The following is a 16192-nucleotide window of genomic DNA, read 5'->3' on the forward strand; positions in this document are numbered from 1 at the left end:
TATCTCTATAGATATCATTTAATATGTATTGCGAGCGTATCTTTACAGATACCTCGCGTAACTGATGACGCTAGCCGTCATCATGGATGACGCTGGGCGTCATCCCTCCTAATGTGAATGCACCCATGTGCATCACATCCACAAGGGTTGATCAAAAATGTGCACCACACCCGAGTGTTGGGTCTAATTACTATTATTTAGTAATTGACCATCCCCTTAAGTACACCAAATTTACTGAATGGGGACTGTGTAACATTAGGGCAACTTTAGCCCGTTACAGATAGGTTACAGAAAATCGGTCGATAGAAATGAAAAATATTGCGATTTGTATCGTCAGGATACTGATTTGGGAATTTAAACCAATCATAATATAGCATGTTGTAAGCTCCTAGTACTTTTGTCTGTGGCCGTAGTAGTTATGTCTGTGGCCATAGCCGCGGCCATAATAAATGATGGGTGGCTGAGTAACGGTACACTTTTTTACACAAACTTGCACAAAACATATATTAGGTTACTATTCTTCGTAAGTAAAGCTACATATGATGATGGGCCCCAAAAACGCTGCAACGTAGTCGAATGTAGGGACTATCGCGACTACAATCGCTACTGACTGCTAGTTTACGGCGTATATCGAAAAGGTGGCATTTTCCATAGCAGTACAAGCATGTGAAGCGGACTACTACTAAAGGGAGGTTCCGAGTTGAATCCCAATTCGAAGCCAACAAATAATCTTTATTTTTTCGACCAAACGCATCAGCAATTGCTGTTGACAAGCAAACGATTTCGAGGTAAATGAGCTCGTACATCACGAATATTGGTAGCAATTGTCTTGTATGCTTCAATTGTCACCGAAGTGCATTTCTTATTTGGAGATCTCGTATGAGATACCCCTAGCTTCGGTCGCTACTAAAGCAACACTTTCTCGTTTATGGCCTCATGCACTGGTAGTAGATGCTGAAAAATATCAATGTTTGTGTAGTCCGCCATACTCTTTGACTGACCCCTAGCAAATAGCGTGTCGAATTGCTCCTCTTTACGTTTGTACTCGCGCAACAAATAGTTAGTGCCGAAAAGGTGATGAATTCGCGTTTCGTGCAATCGCAAAACAACGTGATCCAGGCGCAACCAGTAACGCGAAAGCACAAAAAAACCCGACGGCATCACGCGCTGTTGCAGTAGTGTCATCAACGAAAACGAATCATATTAATGTCCATAAATCTATCCATTTGCATAAACTCACCACTTTTACTGTCATAGCAGAAGCTCCGTGGTCGTGAAGCTCATCCTCATATAGTGTGACTTCATCAAACCAGAGAATGGGTTCACGCTCTTTAAGCTTCTCAATATTAATGCGATCGTGAGTAACTTCCACAAGCACGTCTTCATCGTTCCTCAAGAACATGTAGGAAGGGTCTTTTGACTTGATCAAGTGCTGCAGTGAGCCTTTGTAGTCAGTTGTATAGGTCCAATCATATGAGATGTCGAGTTCCTTGACATTATCCCTGCAAAAAAAATTGCATCAATATGAAGCAATAATACCCTGCGAGATAACGACGCACTTGATCGTGTTCTGCTTGGCGATGGACACCTTAAGCTGTTGCTTAGCCTCATTTCTCTTCCCCGCGTCACTCATGGGTGAAAAGTGTGCACCCTTAAGAGCCTCGACAGCCAGAAAATTATAGCATACGCCTGACGGCTCGTGAAACATCAGCAACTGATTCTTACCGAACACCATCTCGGGCGGTGTCAGCTTGGCCGCTTCGCCGAGTCTGCAACATACGATGTGATATGAAAAATCTTCTCGTCGGCTCTTCAAATTATTATGCAACGCACAACGCACTTGGCTAACGTGTCAATAGGCGTGATATGCGTCTTGTTCGACCCAATAATCCAGTCATGCAGCCGGATGCCCTTGTTCTCCACTGGGTTTGCCTGTGGTTCAATTTGGAACTCACGGCGGGAGTCTCCAAGGTACATAAGTTTAAAGGAATCAACATCATTTCTTTGAATATCGGCTACGCTCTTGCATAGATTCTGCAGCAGCTCTGAAGCGCTATTCTTCAGCGTGTAGAACCCAATGGGTTCCATTTTAATGCTCACAGAGATGTAGGATGAGTAATGAGGTCGATATAGAAGCAATTTTGATAGAAGAGCACGCAAAATTTATTTAAATAAAGCCCAAAATTTTGACAGAAATGCTCTGCCTGTCTTCAACAATTGCCAACGTCAAACTATTTTAAAATTCAAGATAATGCATCCAGCAATGGTCTGTACAGACTCGGAGACGGTGTCACTACACTACCACTCGCATAGCTCACGACACCATAGCGCTCTACAGCGTCGAATTAAGGAAATAGAAATGCACTTATAATCTTGATGAAAAAGCGACTAGGACGATTAGATTACACATTTTAAGTGCGATGGGTCTATTTCTAACTTCTGCCGGCCAAATAACAAGCTACAATGTAGTAGCTGACATTACGACCGTATGCCTGTACTAAAGCACCAAGACCGCAGACTCCCTCTTTGTGCACAACCAATATTCGTTCAATGTGAGTATCAAGCTCTTGGAAAATATGCTCCAGCTCACAATTCTGTTGCTGTCCAGGTGTGCCTTGACCATCGTGCTTAACAAATGTACTTGTTGTTACTCGCCTTAGTTAAGTGTATATTTGACTAGGAGTTGAGGAAGAATGGCCCGCAGCAATAAATTTGGCTGAGGCAAAAATATGATTTTTTTGTGTAAAACAGCGAAATATGTTTGTGCTAGAGGTGCACTTTTGCAAATTGCAATCTGCTCCACTGGATGGAATTCGTGGAAATCCCGCAATAATGAATCGGTCTCCTGCTCATTCCTGAGTTGTTGTACGATGCGCTTAAGGGTGCGATTGCGGTCCAAATGACTCCTTATAAAGATGTCTTTTCGCTTTAGCATTGAATGGAATCAAGGACGACGCCAGGGCTGCTTTAGCACCATTCAAAGAACGGAACGATAAAATGCAGTCTTGTACTTTGAAATGAGAAGTCTGAAATGTGACGAGAAATAGTCTGGTCGTCAGCGATGAATTTTAATTAACTGGTACTAGATGACAGCACGGTGAGTAAAGCGCAATCTGTCTCTTCGATATCGCGCAGCTCGACTGGCTTTCGTCTACAAATATGACAATGCCAATCAAACTTACGCGGCAACAATTACTGAAGCGTGCAAAGTGATCCGTGCGAGAACACATGTTGCGTATGCCTTGTGGGAATATTAGCGCGTGAAAGTGGACAGTGTGCGCTTAAACTTGATCGACGGAATGCATCAAATGATATCCGTGGCCAGCAAGAGTGCGTGGTCCAAAGCACAGCTACAAGCGAAAATCCACCAGCTTCACCTGCAAATAATTAAAGTCGGCTCCCTTCCAGCTCCAAAGACCGGGATTGCAACGAGCATCACAGTCCATGCTGAATTAATTTCGTTATGTCAAACCCGCCAGTTTTCCGAAGAGCTAGGAAAGCTGCTCAAGTCTTGTGTTATTGCCATTAGCCATGATGTTAAAGTAGCGTTGGAACAGTGCATGCTCGGTGCCAACAAAAAGATTCTGGCTTGGTCCTGGCTCGATATTCTCCATGTCAATTCGCAGAGTCTTTGCAAGCTGAATGCAACGCCAGCAATTGTGTGCCTTTGCTTTGCCACTTCAGCGTCGGCTAAAAGATTCAGCGTGCAAAAAATGCATGTTACACGAACAAATTTTCGTGACCGTGGATGAAAGGGGCATTCATTCTGTCACTGCCTAATTTTGTCAAACAATACATCGCAATGACACGTCCGAATTAAGAAGGTTAACATTGCCATCGCAAAGGTGAGGGGCTGGCCATTCCGAGACAACACGGTTTTGCTTAAAGAAGAGTTGTCAGCCAAACGTAGAGCTCCCTCATTTTTAATCCTTCTCAATAGCTTCGAGAAACTCGGTGAGTTACACATTTTTCGAGTTTTGGAAATGAAAATGATGCATATTTAAACACGGCGACCTTATGATAAAGACACTTATGATTGTGACATTCTCATAGAAACGAAAGATTGGCGTCTTTGATGATACTGCTGCGTAAATTTAAGTAACAAATCAAATTAGGTTCTCCCATCCATCGACAGCTTCAGACAGACCGCTTTTAGGTTCCCCCATCCATCCACAGCTTTAGACAAGGCGAAAATATATCACGATGTTATGTAATCCTTTTCTCCAATAAAGATCGTCCTGCCATTAAATTTATTCTGTCATTGTAACGTCATCTGCAGTCTCTATACAGTTGCATACCGTCTTAAGTAAAGTCTCCAAATACCACTGCGATTTGACATCCTCCAAACACCTCTCTTCTTTTAAAGTAGCCTCGTCCTCGGGCTCTGTACAGTCGTCCCTCTTTGCTGACTGCTTAATGATTGTCTTAATTAAATCGATTATACGTTTTTTTTGCTCCTGTTCTTTTTCCAGCTCCAGTTCCTGAATCAATTTCGTGCGCAGCATTATTTCCTGCTGCTGACGGATTTTCGATGCTTTTAATTCAGCTAGCATTACTGGTCGGAGCACATCAACCCAAGCGCGCTTATTTTTCTTGCCCTTCATGAGCCTTCCTTCCGGCAAAACCATACCACGAGCTTCCGCTTCCTCGATTGTTTGCCTCAAGGTCAGCGATCTCAGCGGACGTCCTCTTGCCTTTCCAAAGAGTCCTACTAATTCCCTCTGCCGCACTTTAATGTCTGAACGCTGCTTCTTGTCCAGTTCGGGCAGCTTTGTGGCCCTCTCCCGGGCCATTTTCAATATCTCTTCACTACTCATCATATCGACAAAGGTCGAGACAGTAATAAATCGACGACCAAATACGTAACCATCGTCTACACAGCCTGTGAGCTGCTTCGTCGCCAGCTGAGCACGCCGAACGGCTTTTGGGTCTAAAATATCTGTAATCAATGGTCGATGTAATTCGTCAAGTGATGCCCATGTCGAGAGCAGCTCTATGACTCGGCGCTGGGTTTGCAGCTCCTTTAAGTCGTCGCTTATTGGCTCAAAGCCTCGAGAGCGTAGAGAGAGCTGCAGCTCCTTGATATATTGCAGTGTCAAATGCGCTTTGGAAACGTGGAGGCCTCTTGCCTCACATTCGAGCGCTAGCGTCTCAGTATTGCGTAAACCATGAGCACCGCAAAATTTAATCACGGGTGCAAGCAACGCGTCGTACTCGATGACTTCGGCGCCTGAGAAGGCAACGCGGCGCTCCTTGGGCATGCTATGATCTGCCAAAATCAAATCTGATTGGACCTTGGCATACTTAGTATGTTTTACGCACTTTGCAAACAATGGCGTTATCAACGCAAGCGATACGACAGCTATATCATGGAATGGCCGAACACAATGTGGTCCGATTGCAAGTGCTGGGCATCTACCGCTGTACATTGTGTAGCTTAATGATGGGTATGATTGGGAGCACTAATGATTTTTACTGTCGTTTAGACATGGCAGATCCGGCGCTGAAGGAGCGGCTAGGAGAGCCATTTGCCAACGCGCACGACGTTTACGACGTGCTATTGAGTGATGAGTACCAAAAAATGAAGGCAGTACTAGCCCCGAATTTGTCGAAGCTTGTATGGAAGCGGGAGCTAACGTCACGCTCTTTTATTCAAGTGCGTCACTACAGAAGTCAATGTGTTATTGTGAAATGATGTGGTTATCTCATACATGTACTGTATAGGTGACAAGTTCTGAGATCTTTGCAGAGGGTGAGCAATACTCACATCGGGTGGTGCTGCTTAAAAATGTGGCCGTCATTTCGTGGAACGACGAAAAAATTGTGCCGGGTGCACGTCGGCACAGGAGCGTTCAACTTAACTTTGTGTCGAAAGCTCACCCGCGAGAGGTGGCGTTGCTTCCTTTGGTGGGGGAGCGGCTATACTATATGCCGTTACGCTCGGATAGCTACACACTGGACTGGGCCTGTAGCTTTACAGGCGGTTTGCCCGAAGAGGACTCGCCACTGAGTGAGCTGGAAAGCAATTGGCTGGAACAGCACAAATCCTCTCGATCTGTTGACGGCCAGCAGCTAATGACAACTTCGATTGCGTGGAACAGCGAGCCAGTTTACTGCTCGGATTTATTTACACCCGAATGCAATAAGCTCAACACCATCTTGAAAGTTCTCAGCCAAATAAAGAATAATACACAGCAGGAATTAAAAAAAGTCTCGATGGCGCCTATGCTTGGGGTGATTCGTGTCAAGTCAATAGTCAAGAATGTGGGAGATTCAAACATTTTGAATCCATTTCCGTTTGTATTTAACGCAGTCGTTGGTAAGTACCGATATAAGTACCGCGATACTACAGCAGCTTCTAATAGCTTGTGTTCATGAAAGTCGATGCAACGGGCGTATTTGAAGTCATGTTTTTCGGCTCGATGTGTGCTAAATACTATCTGACATTGCATGAAGGTGATCTCATCTCCTTTCGAGGATATTCTGCGGCTAACCCACAAGAACTTCAATGGACGAAAACTACAAGTCCTCTGGTGTGGTATCCGCACGACTCTTCAGGGGGCGCATACCATGTTCCGAGTTCGTACCTTTGTATTACAAATAAAGCTTCGTAGTCTAATGTTGACGCTGTTGGTATCATGGCAGAAAAATACTGGAAATTCCTGGAAATGACAAAAGTAGCTCCCCGCCTGCTAGATTATACTGCGTTAGCCTCTCAACAAGCAACTACGTGGCACTTGCACCATCTGCGCCCCTCTTGGCTCGAATGCAATTTTGTAACGACCTTAAACACTAAATATCTGGACAAGAAGGCAAACGGCCACCTTGATTCCATGTATTTTGACTTCGTTGGCGTCGTTTTGGTTGTCGGAAGAATTTGTCGTAAGAAAAAGCGCAAATGGGGGGGAGATTCGTCTGAAGTGACTGAATTTCGCATGATAAAGGTGATCGACAACAGCTCATTAAATGAGCTTGTAATACGTCTCAGTGAGTGCGCCCAGCCGGCCGTATTTCGAGCTCTAGAGCCCGGGAACACATTGATGGTCACAAAACTTCAGTGGACTCATCTGCCAGACGTTGACGCTATGCAATATGCCAAGACCAGCGACTTTTCTGTTCTGCGAATTGATGAAGCGGTGCTACCATTTTATTCACTCGATGAGTGCAATTCAAATGTCTCTTTTGCAAGAAAAATGAGGAAAAGCGCGGTTCTCGTCTCGCGCAAAACAAGGGCATAGATCAAGATTACCACAGATTTAAAGACCTGTAGTTTTTAGAATATTGAACCGATGGATGTTGAAGAGCTAAAATAACCGGGAGGAATCGTGAAATGTGGACAAAAATATATAATTTATTTTGGTGCTTTTTACTGCAGCATTCGTGCATTTTTGTTGTTAATTATTCGGAGGCCCGCAGGCCCAGTTTACGGCTAATTGGCTAACTGCCTACAGAAAGCAACGAAAAAAAGTCATTGACACTATGCTTCTCCTTGACAGCAGAAGTAAATACATAAGTCAATTGCCAACAGGGTAGAGAAAATAATACTTTTGGCGATAAAATTTGAAGCATGTCACTCTGTAAAGCCAGATTGATAATATACGGCGACTCTATTTGCATTTTTTTCTAATCCGATAAAGACTAATTCTGCCTTGCTGGTCGATATGTTCACTATGCAGCATCTCAGCACTGAATGCCAGGAAGTCTACCATGGCTTCGTCTTCTCCTCGAGATTCATGGGCTAAATAAGTGACCGTCGTTCTGTCGCTAAATCTATGAATACTACGCGCTAAATTCCTCCAACTGTCCTGGCCGTAAATGGGATTAATGCAATCCGATACAAGAATATAGTTGTACTTGCTGCGAGGAAGCGACTGATCCGAGCCCCAATTGAATTCGGCAACTTGAAGGCGGGCCTGTTCGTCCTCTGATACTGCGTTGACCTCGACATTGCGTTGCAGCAGTCCGAGCACCATCTGCTGATCCGTAAGTAATACGTCAGCACCTAGTGAGGCTGCCAAAATCCCAACAAGACCACAACCACTGCCCAGCTCTAACACTGACTGCCCGGCACTGACGTCAAAGGTGGCATTCGGCTTGGATGCGTAGAGAGCTAGGCGTTGAGCCAAGAAGCGGCTAGCCTCCCAAACCCGTGACGCTGTCCAGGCATCGTCGAAGATTGGTGCAAGCTCCGCGCTTTGTAATGTCTCGGTTAACATGAAAGAGCGGCCGCCACCGATTTTAAAGCGAGCCTTGCTACAACCTTTAGACATTTTAACCGAAAGAGCGACACTTGGCTATCAACCTAGCGTTAATTGGTCATTTCTGTTCGATCGCTCAAACCCGGCAAAATCCAGATTTAATAGAAAATAGCTTTATGGTATGACATCCGAAACTTGAGCCACAATAATTTGGCGAACTGCTTATGCTTTTCAATCAATACACGCGCCTTTGATACGATATTTAGCACCTAGTGGTTACAATTGGCAAGGTCAGAATGCTACTGTTAGAATTGTATCCGAGAGCGAGATGTTTGAATCGGAGCAAATAAACGCAGCATGGACTGCAACATGCAAGACTAGCCGACACGAGAGATGTGTTGTTTAGAAAGTGCTCTGTTGCTCAATGCGCAACCGAGCACAATGTCATGCGGGCAGTAGGCTCCACATTAGCCGCAATATTGTTTACAAAATAATACACATTATTTGAATCAACGGCGAAACTGATGCTAATCACCGTAGCATATATCCATGAATGTATTGCCTTGCAATCTATTTATGCTTGTATCTCAATTGAAAGAACGTTGCATTTAATTATTCTACACGTTTTACGATTCTATCCTATACATTAAAATTATCATTCCAATAAATCTCGCTAGGAGATTTAAATTGCACGACCAATGAATGAGGATATCGCCGGTGTCCTGTCGCCCATATTATCGTCGATATTGTCGAAGTACTTTCTTCGCAATGCTGCAACTCTACGTAGATAGAAGCAATCGAGCCGAGAAGAATCGTCGAGAAACTGCGTTTTTATTATTACGATCGCACTTAGTTATACAGAAACACAATTTTAATTGCGACGATGAAAGGTAACCATAATTTTTGTAGGAATTCATCTCTTTGACAGAAACTGCAGATTAGACAACTATACTGTGAGTCCGTCGTCGAATCTAGCACCCACACGACCGGCAACTTCTGTACTCTACCTGCGCCTTTACCTGTTGTTGTCAGTTTCACTGAAATCATTTTTGGCTCGTGACCAGCACTTTTCTGCGTGGTAAGATAAAGTACTATTCATCTCTGTATTCACGCGTGGTTCATACTGTAAGCTAATCTATCGCGATCCCAATAAAAAGCACCCGAAAATAATGAGCATTGGAAATTGTGCCTTCTCAGCATGTGGTGTAAGCTTGAAATGAATGTCAATTCGCGTTTTTCTGCGTGCCAGAAGTGTAGGCTTTGTGTGAATGGGCCGAAAGAATTTGTTCCACCAATCACAGCGAAATGCAAGACAGCGCCACATCGTTTTCTTTTCTGCCTACTTTAAGGAAGTTGTCTCGTTCAACTTATGCCGTGGCCCTTATATCGCGCAAAAATGATCTGATACCCTAACCTCGCCATGTGGTTGTGATTACCCTCTCCCTCTCTTGACTTCAGACTTCATAGCCCTCGTCCGGCAGTCCAAAGCGGCATGCCGCGCCCTGAGTACGCGCCTTTCATTACGTCACCGCGCAATGCGTCCGTTTCCATGAATGGAACTTTGATAGGAAGCTCTTCCCCTTCTACTGTCTTGGCTGCTGCTTCTGGTACTTTTAACGCCGCACTAAGCGTCGCAAAGTTTAACCTGCACCGGCGTCGGCGCCAGCCGCAAAATGGCTCGGGCAGCAATCGAAGCAACGGAAGACGATTGCCCTATTTGGAACGCGATAATGGTGAAGAGGATGAATCTATTGAGAGCTCGCAGCCGCACAGATATAACAGTCAGCCACAACCTAAGAAGCCCGTAGGCTCTCCGCCATCGTCGAGGTCGCCAGATCTACCGTCGTCGCGTGGTACGGCGTTTACTTCGAATTCTGGAAGATTTGCTTCTTTAGTCTCTGCACAATCGCCTACCGCACGCTCGTCGACCGCAACGTCGCCATCAAGTCTCCGACACGAAAGTATGTCCTCTTTATCGAGTGACATGGCGCAGAACCTCCCAGAGCTCTCGACTGAGCGCACAGAAGCGCTTGTCAAGTTTATCGATAGATCTGTGGACGATGCCTACAATCTTAGTCTGGGATTTGGTCGGGTGCGCTGGACGCCAAGTAGGACGCGAGAAGGCGTGACCATATACCGAGCAAGGACCGGACCGGATGATACGCTGCTTGATGCAGCCGTGAGAGGAAGCTGTAACGTCAGCGCGACTTCTCGAGAAATAAGCGACCTCCTTATTACAGAGACGTCGTCTGACTTTACAGACCACGAGAGTGCGGTGAACCCGAGCGAATTTCTCGATGGAAAATTGTTGTATACACTGGTACCACGGACATCCAAGGAACGATTTGTATGCGTCAAGTACCACTGCGTGCGATCATTGGCGCCTTCTGTGACCAAACATCGTGACTATGTCTACGTGGAGCTCGTGGATTCGTTTGAAGACGGAGATGGTCGCCGCATCGGCTACCGACTATGTAAAAGTGTTGACTTAGATATCATTCCTCGCCGCAATACGAAACACTTGTTAGTTCGAGCAAAAACGCTCACACTGCAGACTTGGAGTGAGCGAGCGCCTGGGAGCTTGGAATTCGTGACAATGGTTATTAACGATCTAGGAGACCGTCTACCGTCGTGGCTGGTGCACAAAATGGTAGACACTGCTGCATTGCGCTCGGCTTGTATTCGAGATTATATTAATCAGTGCCGTCTGGACATGCTCGTACATGCCGGCCCGAGAGAAATGGTACCGCTAAGTCGCCGTGTTTGCTGTATTGTATGTACACGGAGTTTTTCGCTTGTCCGGAAAAAGTACAATTGCGCAGGATGTGGTGACGTTATTTGCAGTCAGTGTAGTGTACAGGAGCTTGTGACAGCGCATCAGCGACTAAGTGATCTTTCAGCACCCGGTGGCAAACGCAAGACGCGAATTTGTGCCAAATGTAGTAGTAAAATGCAGAGCCGAGAATTGCCCCGCCGCGCGTCATCTGCACGACAGAGCGACGCCTCTCGTGTTAGTTCTGAAGGAAGCATTCGTAGCTCTGCGTCTAACAGATCATTCTTAGCGCGCTCGCACGTGTCTGTCGGGAAACCATCGGATGAAATGCGACGCAGTTTTCTTTCCGATTCTACGACCGGGACAAGCTCGCAGGATTCGGCCGAAGATGGCGACCGAAGCAGTGGAAATGGCTCTTCTGGACCGCGCAAACAGGTGCCGAACATGTTTCAGTTTCGCCTGACATCTTCGTCCATGGGAAAAAATGAGCGACTGTCGAAAGCTTTTACATCACCTGGCGACGAAGAAGAAAGATGTGACGGTGAAGATCATCCGCCGCAGCTTACAAGTGATAAACGTATCATTGTTCCTTCCGCTCATGTCGAGCTAGATCTAGGTATTGGCAAGTACAAGACAACACTAGGGCTTCAATCCTCGCAATTTGAAAGGGATTATGAAGCTGAAGCAGCTGAGCTTGCAGAGTATAGCGAAGAAGAAGAATACTCGGAAGAAGATGCTGGCAATTTTCTTAACACGGAAGGTCATACCGTGGAAGCTGTGCGTCAATCACAGTCGGGAATTACAACAGCGACGCCTGAACTGGATGCTCAAACGGCAGACAATGTGGAAATGGCTAGTTTTCTTACAGAAGAAGAGAATGCGAGCTTCATCACGTTGTCTCAAGACCCAGATTACACTAATTTTCTTACTGTGGACGAAAACTCGAAAATTGTGGAGAGCGGATCGTTCAGTGGTAAATCTAATATTGAAGTTATCCCAGTGCATTTAGAGGAACTGACCATTGAAGAGATACATCCTGTTAATATTGGTCTCGAGTCAGAAGAGTTCAATTTGAGCGAAGCCGAGCATACAAATGCAAGAAATTTATCGCTACTGTACATGGAACCAGAAGAAATTGTGATGCCGATGGTGGTGCGTAAAGTAGTCAAGAAGTTGGTTGTTAGCTCAAATGTACGACGTCTTCGTGATATGAAGCCAGCTCCGCGTGCCCCGCCACCTAAAGTGGCAGAAATGGTGACAAGCAGCATGGCAAGAGCCAGCGCCACTATTAAAGCATCCGCTGCGCCACCTTCAGCCTTATTGACTGCCGAAGATATCACTCAATCGTCAAAGGAAGCGCGTTCTACTATGGAGCCGGATGATGAAGTGCTGAAGGTTGAATACTTGCAGGTCCATCTGGATCGAATGAATCAAATCTCGGCTAACTTGCGCGACCTTCGTAAAGAAATGAACTCCACGACAGAAACGCCAGCAAGCACGCAAACGGCAATGGCTGCACTTACATCATTTGAATCCAAGGCTAATGCCGACCGCGCCGCCAAGATCGCCGCCAACTTTATCAGCTTGCTGGATTGGAATGCAGCCCCAGCGGCTCGACGTGCCCAACAGCATCTGAAGCAGCACGACGAACCACGTACAAGTCTGTTCAATTTGACATTAGCAATGGGCGATGGTAGCTTCGTGGACTACTTAATGGACTCCACTTTTGAAGATGTTGGCGAGAGCCCTGATGGCACTGGCATCGGGTGGCAAGCCGTGATCTCGCAGACGACGGGGAAACAGTATTTCTTTAATCAAAACTGCGCACTTGCGTCGTGGACTTTGCCAGGACCGGATGTTTTCCGTGGAATGCTTTATAAGGTCCTTTAGTCATGTTGAGGGGCAATGCAACCGTATTATTTAGCCAGACAGATTGACTTGTTCATGTTGCTCTGCATTGAAGCAAATCAGAGCAGAAAGAATAATTAAAGTGGCCTTAAATGCTATTTTGTTTTTTACTTACGCCGCATTCCATAGATTATGTTTGCAGGTTATTATGGGGCGCCGACGAAGTGATTATAATATAAGGAGTGGGTGGAACTCTATCTACGCCAATTAGCGAAACGTGAGTGTAAGCTGAAATTGAAACAAGTTGAATCGACAAGTTGGAGCTGGCTGTGGCGCTAAGCTAATTGAACACCGTAGAGGCAATATCAGTCATGCTGCGCTCCTGTGGCGATCCTGGACGAAAGACGGCAAATCGAATGAGCTTCTCTTTGCGCGCCAATTTCGTAAGCAGTTGAGTCACCTGCTGCAGCGACATGAGCGACGCGTTAGTCTCGTCTATGCTCAATATGTACATGCCCGGGTACACGTCGCCATGCAGCTCAATTGGTCCTTTCTCGCCTGTCGAGAGATTAGTAAATCCATGAACAACAGCGCACTCTTGGATTCCGCTGTTCAGCAGCACGCCTAAAGGACCAGGTGGAACACGAACTTCCACAATTTCTTCGGTCTCGTTGTCGCTTTCACTGTCACTATCATTATCGAAAAAAGCAGCTCCTTGCAGCGCGCCTTCAAGCATGGCATCATATTTCTCCGGCCGCGTCATTGAAATCTCGGCGTAATGATATTCTAAGTCGCGCAATTCTCTATAGTACGGATTAGAACCTACGATCTTGTAGTCCAGCCCAGCCCAAAGGCTTACCAGCTTGGCTTCTCCTTTATCTGCATAGTAAAGGCCCCGTAAGCTGCAGGCATAGATGCTGGTACTTGGCTCGAAGAACACGACGGTGGCTTTACGGCCAAGATGAGAAATTACTTTTCCATTAAGAGACTCGGGCTCTAACAGCAGCTATGAGTATATATCAGTGATAACACTGAAATTATCGCCTCACCTTTCATTGGCGCCACGCAGCCTTGGGATCGCAGCAGCTCGATAATTTGTAAATGACCCTTCCAAATGGCCAGATCGAGCGCCGAGTAGCCGTCCTATTTTAATCAATGCAAACATTATAGCTTCATATTATCATAGCGTTTATGAAGGCGATGTATATGTTACGTCAGTGAGAGCAAGCACATCAGCCCCGAATTGTAACAGCATCATAGCGATCTGAGTGTTCCCAACAAGGCAGGCGCAGTGCAGCATGGAGAACCCGCCGCTTTCGGTATGTGCTGCTACATCCGCTTTGCCGATCTTCAATGTCAGGTAGCGTCGCACTTTTTCCAAGCTTCCCTCCAAGATGGCCTCTCGCAAATATTGATTGCTTTTACCTTGCAGCAGGTTCATCGTCAAATGGCATTTTATTCTCGTTTGTACTTATTTTCTGTTTTCGCCACTCCGAGAAGTTTATGCTTCTTCTTTGTGCTGCATATAAATACCTTGCTTTAGATGATTCATAGATTATTTTCCTCCGTGATTTACAAGAAAGGTGTTTACATCACGATTATATTCCGTTAAGTTCTTCAAAAGTCCCTCACAAAAAAATGCTGATGTTGGACATTCTGTATATGCTCAAACGTCATAATGACGTTTGATTGTAATCGTTTTGCAACGGACCCAGAAAGTGACACTACAGAATCGGTAATATGAAGAAGGAAACGACTCATGTGGGACCTTTGTTGTAACGGGGCACTACGACTTGTACTGTTTCAGTACAAGTCCACTTCGCACTGCTTCAGTTGCGAGTGGTGCCTTACGTTATTTCACGTACACTAGTACGTGCAGAAGAAGACTTCTCATGAGTTAACTAGCTTAAGAGGGTAAAATGAAAACTGTATTAAATATGATTAATTGTCTCTTGTTCTATCTTTGTAAATGCTTACTCAATTATAATCTTACACTAAATATGTAAATGAATTCTTATCTCTATCTTATCTGTAACTCTCTCTTTGATTACTCCTACAGCTGATTAGTCTGCGGAATAAATAGGTATAAGGGCCTATACCTATTTATGGATAAGAATTCTGAATATTGCTATATAAAGTAATATCCTCCAAACATTATCTACCTTTTGGATAATATATTAATTTACAACCTTTAAGTGTCAATTTCATGTAACGATACACCACGTTACATCACCTGTCCCTTAAACAACAATCACTCTGACTGTCATTGGATGGAGTGGTCGCTTTGTGACCACTTAATTTTTTTAAAACGATGTTGATTGGTCAGAACCATCATTTTAAAATTTCCATCGCATGAAGAGTCAAATCATGCGGGGTGACGATAGTGCTGCGCCTTCGGCTGCGGTTCGTGCAGCCGCGGGTGACGCACTGTTATCTCTTGCGGCAGACGGAACGTCTGCCGTAGTGTCTTCCACTCGCACAAAACTAGATGTTGCGAGTGCACGTGGAGATTCACCACGTCAATACGCCCCCTCTTTGGAGGTCGACTACGAACGCGAGTCGAATAAAATGGTCGACGCGGGGAGAATGGAACAGTCGCCTGATATACGTCAGGCGGCTGACTATGAGCCTTCGAATGAGAGGGCTCATTCTGGTAGACGAGTAAACAGTCTATTTGGATCCGACGATGAGGATGATCCCTCATCGCCCGAACGGTCTCCCACACGGTCACCTGTACGTGTTTCTGTGCAAGGTGACGACGATGGCGTAAGCCATCGTAAGAAAAGTTCTTGTGGTACCCCTGCTTCAGTTGGTACCACTCAGGGGAGTAAGACAGTAAAGTGTCTCATCTTGCCCCTGAAAAGAAGCCATGGCTTTTGCCAGGACGGCTTATCAATAGCTTGTCTGGAGAGACTACTCCTCTCAATAAATATCCCTTATTTCTTGCAACAAAGCTACATGGCCTTGATCCCAGCGCGAAGAACTTTCGCGCTGAGGAATATTTCTATCTCGATGCTTTTCTTAAGCATCGATGGTTTAGTGGCAACAATAAGCGAGATAAAGTCTCGCATTGCAAGCCTGGAGCGCGTTCATTCGCAATGTCAAAGACATTGGACGCGAACCTGGCTTCAAAAACTTAACGCGAATCGCGTTAAATTTGAGAAAAGAACTCCAACCGGTGCAAAGTATAAATTGCATCGGTTGTCACGTGAGGCTGGGCTTCCATGCCTCACGTGGGGTATTCCCTGTCCGTGTTGGGTAGACAACTCGAAGAGGGTAAAAGGGGATGTCTATTCCCTTTCTTCGCCCTGGGGAAGGGCTCGCATCTCTATTGAGATGCGTGACGCGATTGACGTTTTGCAATCGATTTACA

At 45.5% G+C, this 16192-nt stretch overlaps 6 protein-coding genes across 6 annotated transcripts; 3 read left to right on the forward strand and 3 right to left on the reverse strand.

Annotated features, from left to right (window-relative positions):
* Nucleotides 1–476: 476 nt before the first annotated feature.
* On the reverse strand, nt 477–2088 carry CCR75_008774 (uncharacterized protein; the record flags this gene model as incomplete). Its single annotated transcript, XM_067966823.1, has 4 exons — nt 477–1167; nt 1241–1502; nt 1560–1769; nt 1841–2088. The coding sequence occupies 4 exons, from the start codon at nt 2086–2088 to the stop codon at nt 907–909; spliced, it is 981 nt and encodes a 326-aa protein (XP_067821855.1). The 3' UTR covers nt 477–906.
* A 1211-nt stretch (nt 2089–3299) lies between these two features.
* Nucleotides 3300–3752, forward strand: CCR75_008773 (uncharacterized protein; the record flags this gene model as incomplete). Its single annotated transcript, XM_067966822.1, has 1 exon — nt 3300–3752. The coding sequence occupies one exon, from the start codon at nt 3300–3302 to the stop codon at nt 3750–3752; it is 453 nt and encodes a 150-aa protein (XP_067821858.1).
* Nucleotides 3753–5332: 1580 nt separating this feature from the next.
* CCR75_008772 (uncharacterized protein) lies at nt 5333–7369 on the forward strand (the record flags this gene model as incomplete). Its single annotated transcript, XM_067966821.1, has 4 exons — nt 5333–5423; nt 5487–5656; nt 5725–6319; nt 6382–7369. The coding sequence occupies 4 exons, from the start codon at nt 5333–5335 to the stop codon at nt 6612–6614; spliced, it is 1089 nt and encodes a 362-aa protein (XP_067821859.1). The 3' UTR covers nt 6615–7369.
* Nucleotides 7370–7394: 25 nt separating this feature from the next.
* Nucleotides 7395–8270, reverse strand: CCR75_008771 (uncharacterized protein; the record flags this gene model as incomplete). Its single annotated transcript, XM_067966820.1, has 2 exons — nt 7395–7441; nt 7670–8270. 2 exons carry the CDS (start codon nt 8268–8270, stop codon nt 7395–7397), a joined length of 648 nt encoding a protein of 215 aa, XP_067821856.1.
* A 1420-nt stretch (nt 8271–9690) lies between these two features.
* Nucleotides 9691–12861, forward strand: CCR75_008770 (uncharacterized protein; the record flags this gene model as incomplete). Its single annotated transcript, XM_067966819.1, has 1 exon — nt 9691–12861. The coding sequence occupies one exon, from the start codon at nt 9691–9693 to the stop codon at nt 12859–12861; it is 3171 nt and encodes a 1056-aa protein (XP_067821857.1).
* On the reverse strand, nt 10178–14260 carry CCR75_008769 (uncharacterized protein; the record flags this gene model as incomplete). The annotated part of the gene is made up of 3 exons (XM_067966818.1): nt 10178–13815; nt 13869–13962; nt 14051–14260. 3 exons carry the CDS (start codon nt 14258–14260, stop codon nt 13160–13162), a joined length of 960 nt encoding a protein of 319 aa, XP_067821413.1. The 3' UTR covers nt 10178–13159.
* Between the last annotated feature and the right edge of the window lie 1932 nt (nt 14261–16192).

This window comes from Bremia lactucae, linkage group LG2 (genome assembly GCF_004359215.1).
Source record: "Bremia lactucae strain SF5 linkage group LG2, whole genome shotgun sequence".
Taxonomy (NCBI): domain Eukaryota; phylum Oomycota; class Peronosporomycetes; order Peronosporales; family Peronosporaceae; genus Bremia; species Bremia lactucae.